The sequence below is a fragment of the Callithrix jacchus genome, chromosome 20 (assembly GCF_049354715.1).
Source record: "Callithrix jacchus isolate 240 chromosome 20, calJac240_pri, whole genome shotgun sequence".
NCBI lineage: Eukaryota > Metazoa > Chordata > Mammalia > Primates > Cebidae > Callithrix > Callithrix jacchus.
Window position 1 is genome coordinate 37,286,981 of NC_133521.1, and position 21,837 is coordinate 37,308,817.

Consider the following 21,837-nt stretch of genomic DNA (forward strand, 5'->3'; position numbering starts at 1 on the left):
ACAAATCCACAAAAACATGAAGTAGTACAGTAGTTGCCAGTGGATGATGGGGAGGAAGTAATTGGGAAATAAGTAATTTCTTTTTAGAGTGATGGAAATGTTCTGAAATTAGCGGTGATGATTGCATAACATTGTACACTTTAAACTAAAATGGTAAATTTTATGTTATATGAAATTTATCACAATTTATAAAAGTCACAATTTATAGAATAACAAAAATAATTTATCACAATTTATACAGTAAGATAAGTTGAAATAATAACTCATCTTCCCATATCATCTTCCCTGATGTGAGAATATGAGTTATTGACGCTTCCTTGAATTGGGAAGGAGACTTCCACAAATTCTGGTTTCTCAATATATGAAAAAGCAGGAACTGTGGGGGAGGGGAGGCAAATGGCATCGCCAATGCACTTGGCCTTGGTTGGCTCTTAGGCTGCTTTTAGATTCATCAGCTTGCTTTGCATGTTTGCATGTTATCTTCCCATCTTTCTTCTCACTGGACCATGAGTATATCTCCATGCCAGGTACCATCTTCTATTTAGTTCAAAAAAGTTTTATTAACTACACACTTCACGATTAGCATTGAATATATAAAGATGGATACACAGTCCAGGCACTGAGTCCCGCTCCTTCCTGAGTCACACCCTGCCTCAGCTTGGCTCCCTTAGTGACCGCATACCTCTTCCTAATATCAGTCCATTGCCCCATCTCCCTGGACAGAGCACTTTGTCTGAGCTCACCAGGTCTGTGACACAGCTTGGTCATCTTCCACAGGTCACCAGCCATTTCTGGTCTCAGAAATGGTTTCAGGTGTGAAAGTTCTGTATTGCCTCGAGTTGCTGCTGTCTGTCACTTGGTCTCTGTATTTCTCTCCATCTCTCTCTGTTTGTCTTTCACCTGCTCAACTGGAAGACAGCACTCCAAACAGCAACCCAAACCAGCCCTTCTCAGGAAGCTTTGCTTCCTGCCTCAACTCACCAAAACTTCCCTTCTAACTTGTTTTTATTCTCTTGTTTCTAACTCCTGCGTTCTTCCCAAACAAAGGAGTTTACACTCTTGTGGGACTGTCTCTCCTATGCAAAGCAAACATCCCCAACCCACATTTTTATATAACATGTGATGATTATAGTAACTAAAACGCATCAGAGCTGACTATGGGCCAGTCACTCTCTTACTCACAAGAGAGCTTGCAATTGTCAGAAAAACTTTAAGACTGAGACATTACTACCTCCATTCTATGGATAAGAACAATGAAGTCAGGAAAGGAAGCAAGATGCCATAAATACACGGCTGGAAAGAAGTATAGTAATCAAAGCCGGGAGTGTTAGACTCAGGAGCCAATACTCTTCTGTATCCCAATATTTCCCTTATGGACACTGAGACCATCCTTAACCATCTTCCCCATACCACCATTAAGTATAGTTTAATGGGCTGGGCACAGTGGTTCATGCCTGTAATCCCAGCACTTTTGGAGGCCAAAGTGGGTGGATCAGAAAGTCAGGAGTTCGAGACCCAGCCTGGCCAACATAGTGAAACCCTGTCTCTACTAAAAATACAGAAAATTAGCCCAATGTGGTGGCGGGCGCCTGTAATCCTACCTACTCGGGAGGCTGAGATAGGTGAAATGCTTGAACCCAGGAGATGGAGGTTGCAGTTAGCCAAGATAGTGCCACTGCACTCCAGCCTGGGTGACAGTGCAAGACTCCATCTCAAAAAAAAAACAAAAATGGCTTAATGGGTATGGGGTTTCTTTGGAGGTGATGAAAACATACTGCAATGACATAGTGATGATGGTTACATAACTCTGTGAATATACTAAAATACACTGAATTGTGCACTTTAAATATACATTTGATGGTGAGTTATATCTCAATAATAATAAAAGTAACCCATTCACACCCCTATTCTCCTAATGACTCAGCCCAGTTAGAGGGCAAATGTGAATAATTCATCACCTCTGATGGCTTTCCATCACACTTAGAAAACGTCCAAATGACTTTCAGACACTGAGCAGACTGAGGGCGCCTGACCCTTGTCATCCAGCACTTACCCTTCCTGATCACACCTGCTCAACAGCATCCCACTGTAAACACCTGCCACTCCTCACCTAGGGATTGTGCCTTCTTCAGAAGAGCCAGAAAGTGACAACCCCTGGACAGCATCCCTCAGGTAGCCTAAGATGGGTAGAAAAGTAAGAAGCCCACTTTTCTCCAGAAGAAGCTCTGTACAGCTCCATGGACAGCCCCCATAGGACTGAACCCCACAAGGTAGCCAGGTCGATAACACACCCTTAACTGGAATCCTCCCTCCCTCTAACTTCCCACTCCCCTTATTGTGCCTTCCCAAATAGCTGTCTGCACTCAAACCTTCATCTTGCGGGTTTTCTTGTGGGGAAACCTAACCCAGGACATGGCTTTTTTGACACAGTTGCCACCTAGCTCTTCTACTTCATCTCTTACAATCTGCTTCCTATCTGACTGGGTTACACCCACAGAGAACTTTCTCTTCCCAGCAAACCAAATTCATTCCTCCCTTAGGTCCTTTGCTCTTGCACTTGGTGCTTTTTGCCCATACTGTTGTACACTGGTGGCCTCTTGTTTTGTGGATACAGCTCAAATGTCACCCTCTAAAAGAAATCTTTCTTGAACTCTGCCTAAAATAATCTCAGTGCACCATCCCATACCCAACCAACCCCATTTCATTACTCCAGTGCATCTCCACCCAGCAGTACGAGCTGGAAGGTGTGGGTTCGCTCATCTAGCTAGACAGTATCCACCTTTCCCCACTCTATTCTGTGGCCAGGGAGGCTGATCCTTATGGATTAGAGTAGTGGGTTTCCTGAATCTCAGGCTTCCAGCTGGATTTAGCTGAGGGAGGACAGTCAGGCAGCAGGGGTATGAATCACAATATTGACGTCCCCAGTGCCCATCCTGCTGGGTTGCCATGGATTAGGGACATGCTGCTTCTGAAGGTTGAGCTTGAATCAGGTGGTTGTTTTCTTCAAGCCTGGGTCTGGTAACAGCTCCCTGCAATTGCTAGTTCAAGGGTACTGCACCATCCTTCCTTGGTTCACTCTGAATCTACTCACACCTTTATAAATATTCCTGCAAGTTCTCCTTAATGATTCAATTTGTGCCATGGCTTTAGGGTGTGTGTGTGTGTGTGTGTGTGTGTGTGTGTGTGTGTGCACGCATGTGACAGAGAGTGAGAGACAGATAGACAGAAAGAGAGAGAGACCTGGCCATTAAAGTCACAATTAAATTGTTTTTATCATTTTCAGCATTTACATTTCTGTTGTCTAACACCCTCTGCAAGAATATAAACCCCACAAATGGAGACACCTGGCTTTCTCTGTTCAGAGCACGACTGTATTGTCAGTAGCTAAAACTGTGCTAGGCATATTAGCCACTTAATTTTTTAAATGTATAATGTCATTTGGAAATTTTTAGCAAGCAAAGCTGCCATGTTGCTAATGGATAAGGTCACCTACATTTCTCGGGGTGGCCCTCTTTTCCTAACCCTGTTGCAGCTTCCAGGCAACAAGGTTTTCTGAGTTCATGGTTTTTTTTTCTTTCAATCCCTTTGGCCCTGGATGCTGTGACATTGGATTGCGAATGAGTTTTTCTCTGGCATGGATTCAGCTATAAACTCCTTCTGTTACAGGTTAAAGCCTAGGAAATTACCTCCAAACAGCCAGAAATACATTGTGGGAAAATGAGCAGACAGCTGAGAAATAGGGATTTGAGTTTTCAACATTTATGTGGGCTTTCACTCCTAATAAATATTTAAGTTAAATTGAATTTTACTTAACTTGATGACCATTTAACTTTAATAGTCATTGTTTATAGCAGTATTTTCAGCAAATTTTTAGTTAAGACTCTTCGGCTCTTAACCGAAATACATGATCAGAAAACACCTTTCCCTTTCTACTATACATTTACAACTTGAAGGGTATTCATGTAATTGCTGTATGAAGCCAATTTCAGTTGTTTTTCCTTTGTAGAAAAACAGATGGAAAAGAACTCTGCATTTGGAACTTACTTGGTATGATTTACTTCATAGGGTAAGTTAGAAATTGCAGTAGGCAGAATGGTGCCCCTTATCCAAGATGTTCATAACCTAAACTGCAGAACATGTGCCTATGTTGCTCTCCTTGGTAAAGAATTGAGACGGCAGATAAAATTAAGGTTGTTAATCAACTCAGTTTAAAATAGGAATATTAACGTGGATTATCCAGGCAGGTCTAATCTAATGACAAAGGGTTTTAAAAGTGGAGGAGAGGGCAAAAGAGGAGCATATAGAGACGTGACATGAAAAAGACTCAACCCACTGTTGCTGGTTTTGAAGACGGAGGAGGCGCCATGAGCCCAGGAATCCAGGTAGCCTTTAGAAGTTGAAAAAGGCAAGAAACAGGTTCTCCTGAGAGCTTCAAAGGAATGAAGTCCTGCTGACACTTTGATTTTAGTGAGACCCATGTCAAACTTCTAACCTCCAGAACTGTAAGATGATAAATCTGTTGTTTGAAGCCACCAAGGTTTCGCTAATTTGCTACATTAGCCATAAAAAACTCCTTCAGAAAGTTAACTGCATTCTCCCTCTGGAGAGGTAGCCATAGTGTCTCTCTTCCACCCTAGATATCTATTTTTGCATGAAATTTCTGTCCAGCAAATATGATCACAGAGTCACTTGGGTACATTTTTAAGTTTCCATTAAGTCATTTATTTTACAAGTATATAGTACATTCCAAGTATTCCCATCAAAATGGGAGGTGCCCATAAATTAAAGCAGATTTAATCTTTCAATTCCCAGCTCTTTTGCAAGAAGCAAAGAAGAGAAAAAATGCAAGCACCTAACATTCTGTTGAATATGGAAAGACTACCCAAGTGCTGTTCACTTTTCCCACCCAGCAGAGGTGGTGAGCTGCTGTGCCGGGGGTTAATGCCCATGAACAAGATTAGACCTGAATTGTGAGGGAGATGGTAGAAACCTAGAACAGTATGTTATTTGGAAATTACATTTTCCTACTTCTTGCTTTCCTGCTTCCATGGTGTAAAGGGAGCCTGTGCTTCTCGACGTGTTCCAGCTAGCTGAGACGCTCTGAGGGCGCCCAATGACTCAGTCTCTGGACTACTACCAAGGTTTTTTAGGATTGAGTCCTGCTCTTATTTTTTAAGGAACAATGTTTAACTGGTCTCTGTGGCATGGTGTCAACTGACATCACCCTTTAATTGCAGATATGTCACGTTAGACTACCCCTAGTATTGAGGGAAGGATCCCAAGGCAAGTTAAGCATTACGATGGAGGCTGTCGGTGTATCTTTTCACATCCCTGCTCAAGGGATGAGGATATCCACGTTATAAGGATAGGTATATTCTGAACCCTCTCAATCTGACCCCAAAGATGCTAAAGCAAGTCAAGTCACATTTACCAACCAGCCATGCAGCAAGCCAGGATTGAAAATCCCTCTGGAGGGTACGTCGTTTTGCATTCATGTATTTTAAGTAACCCTTGTGAATCAGATAGTGCTCAAAACATACCAAGTACAGTCCACACCAAAAAGCATTTTTTTTTTTAAAAATTTCTACTTGGGATTATGAATGTATGTGCAATGAATTCTGAGACTGAAAATAAGTATTCCCATATGATTGCTTAGGGATTTTGAAATTTAATATCTACATGGAAGATGAAGTCATCTGCCCAGTGGCCTCCGAGTGAGCAAGGTCCTGTGAAACAGATCCTGCTCAAACTTGTTTTTAGTACCAGGAGACGAGGAGTCAATACAGGGAGAGCTGACCTTTGTTCAGGTCCTTTCTGGAACGGTTGTTCATCCAGATCTGGTCTCGCACAAAGTCACTGGTTGGCACCAGATGAGATATTCGACTTCTCTTTTGTATGAAGAACAACACCTGACTTTATTATCTTAAAATGGTGAGAGTTGGTGGTCTCTGATACTTGTGACAACAGAGAGGGGATTTGCTTAAGAACCCTGTGGGAGGTCTTACGAGGCTTTCGACTACCTGGATAATGAACCTGACCGAACTGTAAGAGCCTTGAGGGAGGTGTGGAGATGAAAGCACATCAACGGAAGACTTTACACAATGCTATCGGGGGTCTTTGGATTTTCCTGAAAAGAGAACTTAGTTCTCTAGCTGAGGGGTACAGATTTTCCCCTTTTATGGGCAGACAGGTAGCAGAATATAGCACAGAAGCCAGCTCTAAGTAGAAACCCAAGATGGGAAAACCAAGAAAGCAGAGTTTTTGAGCCAGACATGGAATTGGGGGTATGGTGAGAATCAGACAGCAAGATGGCAGACCAGGAAGTGTTCATTTCAGGAAGGTTTTTCAAGACATGTGCAACTTACACTGGACTAACTTCATACAGTCTCTTCACTGTGGGGTTCCTTTTCTCAGTCTTATCCTGATGCCCACGCATTAGCTCTTTGAGTTTCACAGGTATGATCTTCCGTTACAAGGATATGACTGGTGAGCTCCGATCACCTGTGTGGTCTGCCCTGTTGTATGTAGCTCTGCAATGAAGGAGTGAGGAAGCCAGAGATGTGTGTGCATGAAGGAACAGGGGACAATTGCTTGGATGAGAACTGAAGAGGGAATGAAAGTACAGCAAGAGTCATGTACAGCCTTTGTGATGGCTGCTTCAAAACCAGCTAACGTTAGATTTGTCAGTGTCACCCACTTAGACTGGGGACACTCCTCTTTGTCAGGATATAGTTTAAATACATTGGACATCATGTACTGAGAAACTTGTCATTCTGCATCTCCATCAGAAAAATCATTGTCCTTTCCAATATAGTAATACTTGATTTCAGGCAAAATACTAGGTACTTTCCATGTACTATTTCATTAATATTTTCCTGACACGCTCTTTCAAAGAAGCTAAGCAAACAACCCAGTAATTTGGCCAGCACTCTCCTGGATGATCTGGCTTTGTGTCTGTTTACAAAGGTATTGGATGAGGCTAATACTATGTATATTGTTTAAAGTAAAGTCAGATTTGAAAAGAATCTTGAAATTTTAATGATTGTGTTCTATACCTTTGCCACTCAAGATGACTTCATATTCTCAGGCTGAAAGGAGATATCAAGACTGACAGAATGATCTCTGCCGAGTTCAAATAAATTGGTGAAAGGAAAAATAATTGTGATCCTCTGATTTAGCTGTGTTTAGTTTTATGTAATCTTGCTATCTTCCTTAAGCTTAGTCGTGTTCTAGAAGAGTTTTCAAAGCATGGATTTTGTCCGTCTTACCAGGTTGAGGTCTTTGAGTGTGAGACTGTAAATCTAAACTTTTAACCAACACTCCCAGGAACATCTACTCACAGAGAAGTTTTAAAATCACTGTTCAGGAGAATAATATCTTAAACTGCAAAACCAAAGGTCTCTTCCTTCCCTCCATCTCTCCCTCCCTTCCTCCCTCCTCTTCTTCCTTTCCTCCCTTCTCTTTCCCTCTCCTCTCCTTTTTCCTGTCCCATGCTTTTTATTTCTTTTATGCTTTCTTTTCTCCTGTATTTTCTGCCAAAGTTTACTTTTGTCCACACGCCACTTAGAGCCAAGGTAAGTACAATGAAATCAAGTTAGGTAGTTCGATTTAATTACACGATGAAAAAATGTATTCACCAGGCTTTCTTCAGCAAGAACAAGTTATTTAGAAAAGTTTCTTGGCAAGTACTTGGGATATGAGCTGGGGCCTCAAGGGGCCTTGACATGAACAGCAAGGCTCTGTAGGGGGTAGAGAGGAATGTGTTTATTGCTCCTGAGCCGAGGAGGAGGAGATATAGGGAGGTTGAGGCCCAGGAGGTGGGAAAGAATCAGAAAGTTCAACTGGGAGGGGCTTACAAACTACAATGTGGCTATTCCCAGCACTTTCCCAAAATTTAAATAAAGTATATCAAAAGACTTATAAGACCTAATTAGCAGAGACTTCGAGTCATGCAATGAAAGTTGAATTTTGTATCCAGGTTGACAGGAGAGAAAAACAGAAAATTCAGGGAGGCACAGAGAAGTAAGCAGGAGTGAACTTCTGGAACGCATGGATTTTTGGGAAATCCCAGGGAGGGCTTCAGCTTGCTTGCCCCAAGCCATGAAATTGGGATCTAAGCCAAGTTGAGAGATCTCTTAGGATCTGAGTGGCTGCATAATTTGTCAGAAAATCAGGACACTTTTGAGAGTTAAAGGGAACGTTTGAAATAATCATTTAAGGACAACAGGCATACACTGGGGAAAATGGCCATTCTACCTAGGAAGGCCTTTGATGTTTTGGGTTTACAGGAAACAAGAGAAAAGGTTTGTGGAGGTGATTTAGAAGGTTTCCCCTAGACTAGGCTCAGGCTGGTAAGGACAGAGATGAAGTGAAAGAAGTTTGACAGCAGCCGGAGCAGCTCAGGAAATGAATCACAGATGTCTCCACTTCTGTGAGAAGATGAATTTTCATGTGCTTAGGTCAAAGATGATAGCAAATTATGTGTCGATGGGAGTTAAGAGATGCCCAGGTAAATTACCAACACTGATAAAAAAAAAGAATAAAAGAAAGAAGGAAGAAAGGGAAGAAGGGAGAAAGAAAATGGGGGCGAAAGGAAAAAAGAAAGGAAGGAAGGAAGAGAGGAAGGCAGGCAGGAAGGGAGGGAGGAAAGCAGGCAGACAGGCAGGCAAGTTAAGAATGCAATAGGTTCATTAGTTTGAGGCTGTTTTTCCCTGGCTGTTTTTCCGGATAAACTGCAGAATCCTCAACTGTGCTTAGAGTGATACATCACAGAACTAAAACGCAGCTGTTCAAAACCTGCTCCACTAAGTGGCAGGCAGTGTGGTAACGTGAAAAGAGATGAGGCTTTGAAACCAGGGACGTCTACCCTGCAGTCCCAGGAAAACAAGAGCAAAACGGGAGCAAAACAGAGTTCGTTGCATGGAAGAAGAGCTGGTGGCAAGGAGAATCAGTTTCCAAAAACACCCTCTCCTTTCGCTTTCTACCACAAATACATTCTTAAAAAACCCTGTCTATTGTTGCATCACATGAAGATAGTCAAACAATATCACAACATTTGCAGGATTCCTTTGCAATGGGTTTTCTTCAGTTGTAAGCTTTATGGCACACATCGATTTAAGTGTGCGGGGGACAATGGTTTCTAAGAAATGGACAGTTATTCTCCAAGTAGCTAAAACTGAAGTTCAAGGGAAAGTCCTGTGACCTCTTGGTAGGAGAGATGGCACAGAGGTTTCCGCAGAGCGCAGGAGAAAGGAGGATGGGGCAGGAGCCACACAGACGCTGGAGAAGGTTTAGGGTACCATGACTCCCAACACACTAAGAAAGAGAGAGAGCCCATCAAGCCTGGGGAGCTAGAGCAGCTCAGCAGGTGAGGTGTTGTCATTCATATTCAGTCTCTACCTTGGTGACCTCATTTGGACTTCTAAGTTGGTGCACTTAATGCAACATACAAATTATAGCAACAACCACAGCGATGATGTAAAATAATGATAACAGTAATACCACGATTGCTGTCTTTAAAACAAAAGACGTGCTGCTCATAAAATCTCCAACAACTGTAAAATGCTCTTCTCACTCTTCCCCTATCTTTCTGAGCTGACTGTTCCCTGCAAATGAGTCATTTCAATAGGAATGTTAATGTATTTGACATGTGTCAACATCACCCTGGAAAGAAAAAGATGTTGGATTGTTTTACTGGCACACATGGTGCAAAGGGAACTGACAACGTGCGTGTTTGTCTGGGCCTTACACTTACAAGGCATATAAAATCTAGCATCTCACAGAATCCTCCCATCAGCCCAGGAGTCCATCAGCACCTACGTTCCGGCTGTCTCTCCTTAGAGCTAACACTGTGCTCCCCATAGACTTGGCGTTCTTTCTTTCTTCAGTCACAAACATTGATGGAGACTTTACTGTATGCACTAAAGATCGACAATATGAAAATAAAGCATCTACCACAACATGTAAAGTTAGTCATATAGAGACAACATGTACTAAGTGCACTTGAAAATGTACTTTGTTCTTAGGTAACAAGTATAACCATTACATACAATGGCATTGGTCATATTTGTGTACTGGCTGTATACTGACTATTTTTAGACCTATTCTACGGGAATACTGAATCCTGAAAACTGTATTTCCCCAATTCCTTTGGGAACTGGCTCCTGATTGGCTTTAGCCAATGGGAAACACTGGCTGGAGTAGAAAAGCAAGAGAAAGGGAGTAGCCGGGATAATTTTCCTTTTCTCATTGTGCTCTGATCATCATCTCTAGCAAATGCTCGCCTCTCCTCCAGAACTCCAGCTCCACCCAGAAAGCCTCTATCGTCCAAGCTGCTGCCACACAGCTCTGGCTTTCAAGTTTGAGAAAGTCACATCCTTGAGTCTCTCCAGTCCCAGGACACTCTAGCTGCTGTTGCTTCCTCATACACCTTAACGTCTATGTACCTTATGATACGGTTTGCCACACTGAATGTTTGCCATTGAGCTCCTAGGCTTTGATTCTTCCTTCTGACTGCAACATAACTGATCTAGAACATTCCAAGCAGCAATACAAAGGTAGGACTGAAACGTCAGTGTGCTCTTATCTCATCGACTCATGCCTTTTCACTTGGTTTCCTGCTGACCCGAAAAACATTCCGAAAATTGCACTGACCCATAGGGATTTTCCCCCTCAAACTTTCTGGGTGGGAGTCTTCTAACAATATTGTTGACACATGTATGAATGATTATGATATGAACAACAAATAAACGGAGGGATATACAGTCTGAAGGTTGGAGGTAGCTGAGAAAAAGTTTCCCAGAAAATTCTGAACTTTGGTGGGAAGAGACTTGTTGGCACCAAGAAGACATGGCAGGTCTCAGTACAGTCACTGGCTTCTCTCTCAGATCACCCCGTGGACTTTATCCAGCTGGGGTACTTTTTTCTTCTCTCATAAAACAGGCTGTTTCGTTCCCAATTCACATGGAACTTGGTAACATGCTTGGATTACATGTTCCTTTGTTCACCAGACTTGTTCCATTTGAGAGAGAATTTGGTCTTGTCCTTGAGGACTTGGCTACAGAAAAGGTGAGGCCTGCCTTTGTGCAACTTGTCTTGAAGTTCCAGAAAAGCCAGCCCTCACCTTTTCTTTAGCCAAGTCGGAAAGATCGGAGGCTGCAGGTCTCAGTGCGATTGTGCTGGCTGCCAGAAACACACACACACCGTCTACTGTGAGCAAAGAAACAGTAAGTTGAAATCAATCAAGGCTTCATGGTGAAGACTTGAGTTTCTCAGGTGCTAGCAGGAGTGAGACAGACTCAAACTTGGCCAGAAAAATTAGCAATGGGCGTACCTCATAAAACATTTAAGTTCAGGCTCATCTCAATTAAGCTTCTCAGAGCCTCAGGTGTTTGTCCAAAGCTTACCTGGGCCTGAACTCCTGGAACCAAGCAAGTTTGCTGGGGCCTGCAAGAACACGCTTCCCCATGAGAAACTTGGCAGTAAGAACCCCCTCTCCTCATTCCCATACCCAGTCTAAAAAGAACCATGTGAAAACCGTGAAAAGCAGGTTTCAAACATTTCTAAGCTATGAGAAATTTGGGTTTAATTTTAACCAGATATAACGAAGCATGGTATAAAAACTCAAAAGTTATCTCTGTCCCAGGTGAAGTTGTGACTTATACAATACAGAATCATAATCTCTCCATTAGACAAACAATCAGGGATGGGCATAGCATAAAATTTTGTCCTCTCTTTCCTGTACTCTGGGCTGAAAACTGGATGCGTGGAAGCTAGATTTGGGGGTCAGAACAGGTCAAATGAAGTGAGTTTCCTCTTCCTACAGTCATTAAAGCCTTTATCTAATATGTTTAATGATAATGATAATGACAATAATAATTGACATTAATAAAACCCTTACTCTATGCTGGGCATCACGCTAAGCATTTCACAAGTGATTATCTTGTTTCACAGCTACACTATGGGTGGGTACTGCGATTATCTACCTACATGGTATAGACAAGAGAAACAGGTTCTGGGAGGCTACATTACTTGTCGGAATTCACTCAGTTAGTAAGTGGCAGAAATTAAACGTGGATCTCTGGTTCCAGAGCTCGTGCTTCTAAGCACTTTGTTGGGTCAGTCTCCGCTGAGATACTTTTCATGAGAAAGAACAAAGCTATCATCTAAATAAATTATTCTGTTAATAAGATAATGGGCATGAAAACGCTTCGAGAACTGCAAAGTCTCATAAAGGTTAAGGATTAATTATTACAAGGAAATTCTATAGTGTGGGAGGAACAGCAGAAAAGGAAAAGTGGAAAGGATATTGATCATGAAATTAAAAGACCCATATCTCAGAAGCATATCAATGTAATGATTATGAATTTGTAAAACTTAAGCATTCAAGGCCTGGAAGGAAGAAATATGGTGAAATGGAGAAAAAGATTACTTTGTGGGGAGGTATGAAAATGAGGATACATTTTTTCTTTCAATTCCGATTTCAGCAAGACCATTTGTACAAATCTTAAAAGCCAAGCACGGCCTGCATGAACCCATGTTGAATGCTGGACTTCTGGGACTACCATAAGGCTAACCACGGCTCTGCAAGGCCAGGCTCAGCATGTCACAGTTTTGCCACTGAACAGAAGTATTTGGAAGGATCTCAAATACTACGTGGAAAATGATTGTATTCTTTCCACCAAGCTGCTCTCTTAGATATCACCCTAACTAAAAGAATTCTGGGTTGGAAGAAGAGAAATGAGGCAAAGTTCGTGCCTTGACCTAAAAAAGGCCCAGAGCACCTCTACTTATTCTTGGAAACATTAGTTGCAGTGGCTCTCAAATTCTACTGTGCCTAAGAAAGACCTGGTGACCCTCTGAAAATGCAGATTCTCTAGTTTCACCCTTAGACCTTGTGACTCAGCTGTCCAGTGAGGCCAGGAACTCCTCATTGATAACCTGTGCTCTATTTTAACAAGCCCTGATGGGAGTTGGGATGTTGGTGGTCTGCACACCACACTGAAATAGAGGAATTCCCCACTTAAAGCCCCCTTTATGTCCTGATTTTTACAGTCTGCAATGAGATTATCATTAACCATGATGAACCCAATGTGGAGAATGACATTTGTTTTATGAAGCTATTACTGATTCGGTTCATTCTTAGAAAACCAGACTTTCAGAACAGTGGCCAGGGTGAATTTGGGGGCAGACCATATACCCAGCCCTATGTGAGAACTTTTTATCTATAGTCTCATTTCATACTTAAAATAACTGAGGGAGATTAGTATTACTCTGCAGGCAAGAGAGCTGGGGATTAGGACAGCAGTTTAAATACCTACAGTGAGGTCAAATGGCTAAGAGGTACTGAAATCAGGATTCTAAATCAATACATATATTTGACCCTTTTCCATACACCATGCAACATCTAAATTCCTGTTTTCAAGCAAAATGTGTCATGGGTCGAGTGTGACTGGAGCAGCAGTAATTCAGGGGAGAACTTAGATACTCTGGATGAATTGACTAAATTCACATTGCCACAATCAGCCCTTCATACCTACTTGTCTTACGCTGGGAATTTATACCCTAAGGACTTAGTCTTTTTGCTAGTGAAATCCCAGGGTTCAGGGCCTCTACTCTAGGGTCATTGATGCTATCTCTCTACTGCTGGGGTAGCCTCTTCCCCCTCTTCCCCATTGGGAACTGAAATTGACAGGTAACATTGACCAGCTTGCATGACAAAGGATAAGCTTCATATATCCTCTATCCTGGTCTTTTATCATGCTTATAAAAATGGAGAAAGCTTATCCTTCTGTGAAATTATAATTATTCTTTTGAAATATTTTAAGAATATTTAATTTTTATGATAAAAAGAGCAAAGAGTGAAACAAAGCAAATAAACCACTAAATATGTAGCATGTCAAGTGGTGAACATTGGTGTGGAGAGGAATAAGCAGGGTAAGAAAGACAAGGAGGGGAGAAAAACTAACACATATGTAATACATCTATTAGTTACACAAACATAGGTATCAATCCATATTAATACGTAGATTCTTTGGAAAGCACTGAACTATTTAAAAGTATTACCCCTAGTCCTACTACATAGAGATAACCACTGTTAATAGTTTGGTCTATTTTCTTTTGGATTTCTTCTCTCTGTATTAAATTGGGATTATATCCAATTCACTTTCACAAGGTAACCTGCATTTTTTACTTAGCATGTCATAATCATTCTGCCATGTCATTAACTTTGCTTTGATAACATGATTTTGTATTTAAAGGTTTGCTAAGTACCACTGTAGAAGCTACTGCAATTGATTAAGTCATTTCCTCTGTTGCTGGACAGTTAGATTATTTCTTGTTTTTTCACCCACATAAATATCCCACAGATGTACCTTCTTACGTATAAACCTTTAAGTGTATATCTAAAAATTTTGTCGGAACAAATCCGTGTTTCTGAGTCTCTTCCCCCAGGCTCTTGATGTATATTGCCAAACTGGCCCCCCAGAAACAGGGTGAAAACTCCATAATTGGTGATCTTGCCACAACAGAGCTAGCAGATCCTTTATTAAGCGCTCTAAAGAATTCTGTTCTGGGCTTTCATTTGACTGACTCAATCTGGTCCACTTCTCCTAAGTCCAAGGACACTTCCATGCCACTTCCCAGTGTGATGCTCTGAAATGGCCCTTCCCATCAACACTCTGGAGTGGAATATGTCTTCCCACAGGGGTGCCTTTCCCAGAGTCTGGAGGGGCAACCTTCGTCCCTTCCCCCATGCTTTGCTTGAGTGAGTCATAATCTATTCCTCGCCTCACAGGGCCCCCCCCTCCAGGATGCTGTAATCACAGCACTAACCTGTGTTCACATTTCCCATTATCGAGCAGAAATCCCCCTGTGCATCCACACAGCCCGGCTACTTCCTAATGGCCCCAGCTCCCAACTTCTAATGGCCCCATCCTCATGTCTCCCAAGAGCCAGCTCTTTTTGCTAGTGTCTTAAGAACTCTGCTCCAGACGATAATCCTCCCATGATGTCCATCTGGTCAAATTGAAGGTGATGTAAGCAATGAGACAGAGACGGGTATGTCTGCATCGATAGGCAGAGGAACCTCCCAACGCCATCCATCTTCTGTCTCCTCCAGTGACATCCAACAGCCCCCCTTCTAGTCTGGGATTTGGGGATGACAGACAACATCCCTAATTGCCAGTGCCACTCTGTAGAGATGGGGTGGATGCTGGGCTCTGAGCATAGCCCCTGCTTCCAGCCCTGACAACGACTTCCTGGAGATGTTGCTTCTTTCTTTGTGCGCAAAACCTGCTGAGAAAGTGGATGTTCCCCTTTGTGCCTGATCACGTGGGAGGTTTAACCCTCAGAGGGAAGCAGGGGCAGCAGAGACTTCTGTGGCTGTGGATCCATTCCAGGGTTGGAGCTGTTTGTTCTGTCTCAAGGAGAAGGCCCTCACTGACTCTTGACCTCAACTGCAGCTTCCTCAAAATGGATAAAATGCTGTGCTGATGTAGAAAATGGTGATCAGAAGTGATTACAAAGCATGCTGCAAGCACAAACATAATGATTGTTTTAAAAGAGGAAAATGTTATCAGCACTAGACAATGCCAGCATCTCCTTTTTTTTTTTTTTTTTTGGTTTCTATAAAGCCACCTGGGGATGAAGTTTTCCATTGCTCCCTTCCTTGATTGGGTTGGGATATGGTTCACATGCTTCCATGACCAGCTGCCAAGTACACGGGTTTTACGTTAGGCACCTATTTCTGGGAAGAGTTGGGTGGACGGCCAGGAAGAGAAAGTAGAAAAAAAGGTTTTCAGTTGCAAACTCAAGAAATTATCTCTGAACTTCGATTTAATAGTTAACCAGTAGTTAAATTGTTAAAACGAAAAACAGTCTTCTCTCCAAATCCCCAAAGACCTGCTAAGAAGTAAATTGGAGCTCTTAGAATGACACACGAATCGGCAGAGGGCAGCTCCGGACAGGTACCGGTCGGGAAAGCTGCCTGCGGAAACTCCTGCTTACTTGGATGTTGAGGTGCTTCTAGCACTCCCGCCTCAATGAGGTTTAAGGAGAAAGTCATGTGTTAGCTCAAAAAATCTGATGATGTTCTCACTTGGTTCCAAGAATTCTGATAGGGGCTGGAGCTTCAGAGGTGAGTAAGCTAGAGAAAGTTCCTCCTCCCATGGAACTTGCATTCTAATGAAATAAAGGAAGATCATCAACTGGTAAACAAGTCAACAAACACAATAATCTCACAGCATGATGGGTACTTGAAAAACATTAATGAAGGTCATAAAATGTTAGCACTGTTAGCAATGGACTGAGAGTAACGTCTGCTTCTCTGTCTTCCATTCCATTCTCAGGAACGAAAGATACATTTTTTGAAGGGAAAATGTGACTATGCATCGTCACTGGATTTTGGCATTTCATTACTGATCCTTTAAATATTATCTTTTTTCCTCCACTAAACTGCACATGTCATCAAAGTGGAGACAGGGCTGCTTTTTGCACATAGTGGGAGCTCAGTAAATATTTGTTGGTTGGATGGACAGATGGATGGATGGATGGATGAATTGAGAGGTTCTACTTGGCAATGGTGGAGAGGACGGCTGTGATTGATACTGAAGATAGGTGCAAACCAACTGGTGCCTATCAAGGTAGCACCCCCCTAGAGAAGTGACATGAAGCAGAACATAGGTTGCCTGTGGAGTTAGGAAACCGACTCTTGGTTTGGCTCATAATTGGCTCCGAATATGTCAACTTCACAGCCCTTTCTGCTCCAACCCAGGCACGGAAGTGTGGAAAGGTAAACCTCAGAGCAGCAATTTGGCAGTATTAAGTCTAGAGGGATTTTCACTGTTAGACCATCGGGAAGAACAGTTCATTCAATGACTTAAGCCCGCAATTTAGTATCCCGAGAATGCCGGAGAGACTGGAGGGTCAAGAGGAGACGCACCTAGCCCTCAGGGGTTCTTCAACACTTGGACTCCGGTGTTTATGAAGGTATTCTGAGTTCTTCCTTTATTTGCGGAATTCGCATAATCACCAAGTAATGAGCTCTACTGTTGGTACTCCCAATTCTGTTTATGCCCCTTGCCTTTGCTTCAACATCATCTCCACGTCTGTCCTAAAATGGTTGTGATTTCCGTTTAAGCCAGCTGTAGTCTTGAGGCTAAAAGCTTTTCGGAACAATCAAAGATCTGAAAGTCAAACTGGCTTCGTTAAAAGGAAAGTGAATTTCTTAAGAGAAGAGAGATTCAACTTGAGGCTGGACATGTCAAGGGTGCTAAAGATCAAACACTGGCATATAATTGAAAAAAAAAGTTTGTATGAACTGCTGTCCAAACCTGACGTTTTGTGAGCCTGTGACACAAAACATTCATTTGCTGGGCTGTCAAAGAAGACTTTATCCTACTGTGCATCCATAGACAAGTACTTGGAATTGGGATCCGGGGCTTTTTCTAGTCCTTGGTTTTCTCATCTGTGAAAAGGGGTTGATAATTTCTATCTCCCAGAATTGTTGTGAGGCTTCCAAGGGGTAATACTTAGGAATTAACCAGGTTCCTAGTCAGCACTCAATAAATCTTGGTTACATTTGAATCTGAACTCTTTCAGTACAGGGGCACTGGAAGTTTAGCATTTCTCAGTAATACAAGCTACCCTGAGCCAAGGCAAAAATCAGTAGGACTCCAGCTTTCCCACTCCCTGATTATGGAAGCAGTGAAAAATGTGTTGATTTTATCCCTTCGGTGAGCTGTACACCCACCTAGCAAGACCAGGCCGAAACATATGGTCCCAATTTCTTGTCTCAAGGGAAACACCAGTGTTCTTAGAGAAGCTAATTTTTACCGGTCTCTATAAAAAGTAATTTCCCCTCCATGGAAAGTGGATTGGCCTGAACAGGCTCTGTTAACTGTTCTCAGGGCAGCTGCCAAGCCTAGCAGAGGACATCTGCCTGCGCTGGTTCTTCTGTCCATGCTCACCTCCAGCCTCTATCCTCTATGAGACCTCACCTGTCTGTCCCTCTAGGAAGCCTTGTCTTGATTGCTTTAATTGGGTTTAAGTCCCTTTAGCATACGCTACCACTGTGTCATAAATATACATCTTTGTAATAGTGTTAAGTGAGGGTCTGTGAAGGTTTGGCTACTATTTCTCCCACTTAACTATAAGCCCCGTCTGTGTTGGCTCCCTATACCCCAGCATCTAGCAGAAAGGCAGAACACAAATCCACAGAAATACTTGCAGAAAGGAGAAAGAATGCTTGTGAGGCTGTTGGCTGAGAAGAAAACTGAAAGCGGAAGAGACCGACCGTTGCATGGATAGGCAGGCATCTCACTGCACCGGGCAAAGGGCGGGTGTGGAGGGATACGACTAGAGGGATTCAGGACAGTGTTCAGGGAGAAAGCTGCTTTGCAAACCATCTTTAAAATTCAGGGCTGCCTAAAAAGTTACAGTGGGAGCCCAGGGAAAACAGCCAGCAACTGTAGCAGCCTCTGCAAACACAATAATCTGCTGTGCTCTGATCCTGATTTTTCTTTTCCATACATTTTCAAGAAAGGTTAGAAGATAAACTTTATGGTGAAAGATTATAAGCAGGGTTCTGGTTACGCTTTTTAAACTAGGGGGATTTAGGGAAAGGAGACAGTACTATCTCTCTGGGACCAAGTGATTCTCTGGGGATGGATAGAGCCAAAAACCTCTCACTTGCTGGGCAATACTGTCTTGTGTGGACGTTCAAAAGCATATCCTTTAAGTTATCAAAAGAGAACCATCTCTTAGGTGCTGTCTGTTAGGGTAGGAGGTGAGCATGCCAAGGTCATCTCCTGCTGGGAAGGGAAGAAGGAAGCTGGCTGGGGCCTTTCTGCTGAGCCTGTTAGATAACAGCACAGTGAATACAGACAGGTTTCCCTCAAGTGCCAGCCTCAGAGCAAGAGCAAGGGTGGCAGAGAGGCATCTGCTAAGTAGAAAAGTCACGTCAGCAGGGGCTTCTTCCCTGGCTAATCCTGCTCCTCGCTGGCAGGCCACTTCCCAGGCAGTTTCCAAACAAAAAACAGAATGCATTTCATTTCTCATTTCTTTCTTTTTTTTTTTTTTGACTTGTGCATTCCCAATTTTTACATTTTTCAGAATGTAAAAATGTCAGAAATTCAGAATTTTTACATTCTGAAAAAGAAACATTTTGTTGTAAATGAGTAACTTCTAAGCCATTAGGCACTGACGAAGAGCAGAGAAGGTAGCTAAGGTGCGGGGAGAGAGAGGGGAAATCTGTGCTCCAGGACTGGGTCTGCCCACTGCGTTGTTATGTGACTGTGCTACATGTGTCTCTATGTCTCCATGTTCTTACCTGGAAAGAGGGATAATCTGCATACAAGATGACTTACAAGGAGGCTCCTTGGAAAAAAAGAAAAAAGGAAACGATGTAAGAAAAAAAAAAACAGTTTGTTAAATATGCTCAACTGGATAATTCTTCATAAAATGAGAATACAGGGACTTCCAGTGTGCAGTTGAGTTTACATGAAGTCTGCAGTCACTTGTTAGAGTAATGCTTTTACAGGCTTGCTTCACCAGGCAGAGAAGCGGCTCTACTGTCTAAGAGATGTGGGAAGTAAACAGCTTTATCAGAGTGGCCTTGATCCAGTCACTTTTCCTCTCTGAGTCATAGTTCCCACATTAGTGAAAGGGAGGCTGCTGAGATGGATGTGTGTCGCAAGATGAAGATAAGATGGTCCACATGCCAGGTGCAGTAACTCACGCCTGTAATCCCAGCACTTTGGGAGACTGAGGTGGGTGGATCACCTGAGGTTCAAGACCAGCCTGGCCAACATGGTGAAACCTCATCTCTACCAAAAATGCAAAAATTAGCCAGGCATGGTGACAGGTGCCCATAATCCCAACTACTTGGGAGGCTGAGGCAGGAGAATTGCTTGAACCTGGGAAGCAGAGGTGGCAGTAAGCTGAGATCATGCCACTGCACTCCAGCCTGGGCAAAAAGAAAAACACTCTGTCTCAAAAATAAATAAATAAAGATGTTCCCCAAAGATATAAGTCTTTTCTACTCATTCCTGGGTTTTTGAGGAAGATCCACTTAAGACTCAAGTGTGAAATACAGTGATGAGGCAGGATGGGCCTAGGGTGATAAACACGCTCATTCTGAGAATTGGTAGTTATGCATAGGACTGCATGTGGCTGGCATAGCCCTGGCGACATGGGTTCTACTGAGACCTATCCCCAGATGGGGGCCACAACTACATGGGCAATTGTACAGCGGGGCAACCACACCAGGAAGTGGGGAGAACCAGGAGCTCCAAAGCTACACAGACAAGTTCCAGTTCTGCTTCTGCCTCCCCTGCTCAGTGCCTCTGTTTCCCCAGGGGTACACCAAGCTCTAACTAGGATGAAGGATGGCAAGTGCTTAACACAGTATCTGCTACAGAGTAAGTCCTCGGAAATATTAATATCATTATTAATCCGACGTACCTGGGGCTGTAACTATCTCAGTTCTCTTCTCCCGAGCAATTTCCATTTTCTAAAGTGAGGTCCTGCTTTGCAGCAAGGGAACTATGCTAAATGCTCCGGCGTCAACGTACGTGTGTGTGTGTGTGTGTGTGTGTGTGTGTGTGTGTGTGTGGAGCTAGGGGGTTCAAGTGTGTTGCAGGTGGTCCAATGTTTGCGTGTATGTGTAAGGGCTGGGGGCTCCAGCGTTGGAGGTAGCTCAGAGTGTGTGTGTGTGTGTGTGTGTGTTCAGGGGCTGCGGGGCTCAGCTGTTAGAGGTGGCCCAGAGGCCGGTTAGAGGCTGGGAGGGAGGCAGCGGGTGCTCTCACGAGAGTTCGCCAAATCGATAAAGTTATTAAAACACATAATACGCATTTACACCACGGAGAAAAAACAAACCCCCGCGTGTCCCACCCTGTCCCTCCAGGCTGCGCAACGCCGGAGGGCGATGGGAGCGAGAGACAGGTGAGAAGAGCCTAACACGTGAACCTTCCACCCGCCCGAGCTTCGGGGCGCCGCGACCCAGCCCTGCCCCGCCTTTGAAAAAAAACTGAAGAGAAAAAGCAGCGAAGAGAGACGCGGAGGCCGAGGCGTTCCGAGCTCCAGCCGCGGCCCAGAAGGGGAGGAGCCCAGACGCCCCTCACGCGCCATTGGTCCACCCGCCTAGCAACAGCCGTGGCCGGACCAATGGGAGCCGCGGGCCCCGCTCCAGAAACTTGGCTGCCGGTTCACTGTCCCAGCCAGGAAAACAAACCAGAGGACTCTTCACACCCCAGCGCTAACTTTTCTTTTTTACCCTCCCCCTTTCCCTTTGCAACTTGTCACCATTCCTAGCTGATGCATGCTTTAGTTCCCAAATTGTGACGCGGAAGGAGGGCATTTTCAGAAGGTCATCCCTTCCCACCCAAGGGGGAAGTCTCATCAGAGGCAAAAGAACCAGACAGATTGAAAACGATTTGTCAGATTTTCGCCAACTCTCTCGGGCCCCAATTACAATAGCTTCACTTTTTATATATAGTGTTGTTGTTTGAACGGATCTGCAAGATCTGTGCCCCAAAAGAAGGGCAATTTGGAACACTTACTATGTACCGGGCTTTGACCCCGACTTTTGTTTTCTATGCCTTACTGCATTTAATCCTGAAATTAATTGTAATTCAGAGAGTGGGTTGCCCTGTCTCCATTTGGATGGGAAGTCGGGGTTCAAAATGGTGAGTGGAAGTGTCCGAGAAGTTCTGTTAGTACGCGGTTCGACAGGATTCAAACCCAAGCCAGTCCGATTCCCAAGACACTCGGTTTTCATGACGCCAGGTACCTCTGCATGCACTTTTCAGAACCGACCATGAAGAAATTATCTGACCTACC

At 43.4% G+C, this 21,837-nt stretch overlaps 1 protein-coding gene across 16 annotated transcripts in view; it reads right to left on the bottom strand.

Moving 5' to 3' along the window:
- Window positions 1-21,837, bottom strand: part of LOC128930282 (uncharacterized) — a 968,777-nt gene that overhangs the window by 133,239 nt on the left and 813,701 nt on the right. Inside the window, exon 1 of one of the 16 annotated variants that reach the window (XM_078357819.1) lies at window positions 20,461-21,090. The exons of the other annotated variants lie outside the window; for them this stretch is intronic. Coding sequence (XP_078213945.1) covers window positions 20,461-20,506 — 46 coding nt within the window. The 5' untranslated portion in view covers window positions 20,507-21,090. Of the gene's footprint in view, window positions 1-20,460; window positions 21,091-21,837 lie in introns of those variants that run through there. 16 annotated transcript variants of the gene reach the window in all.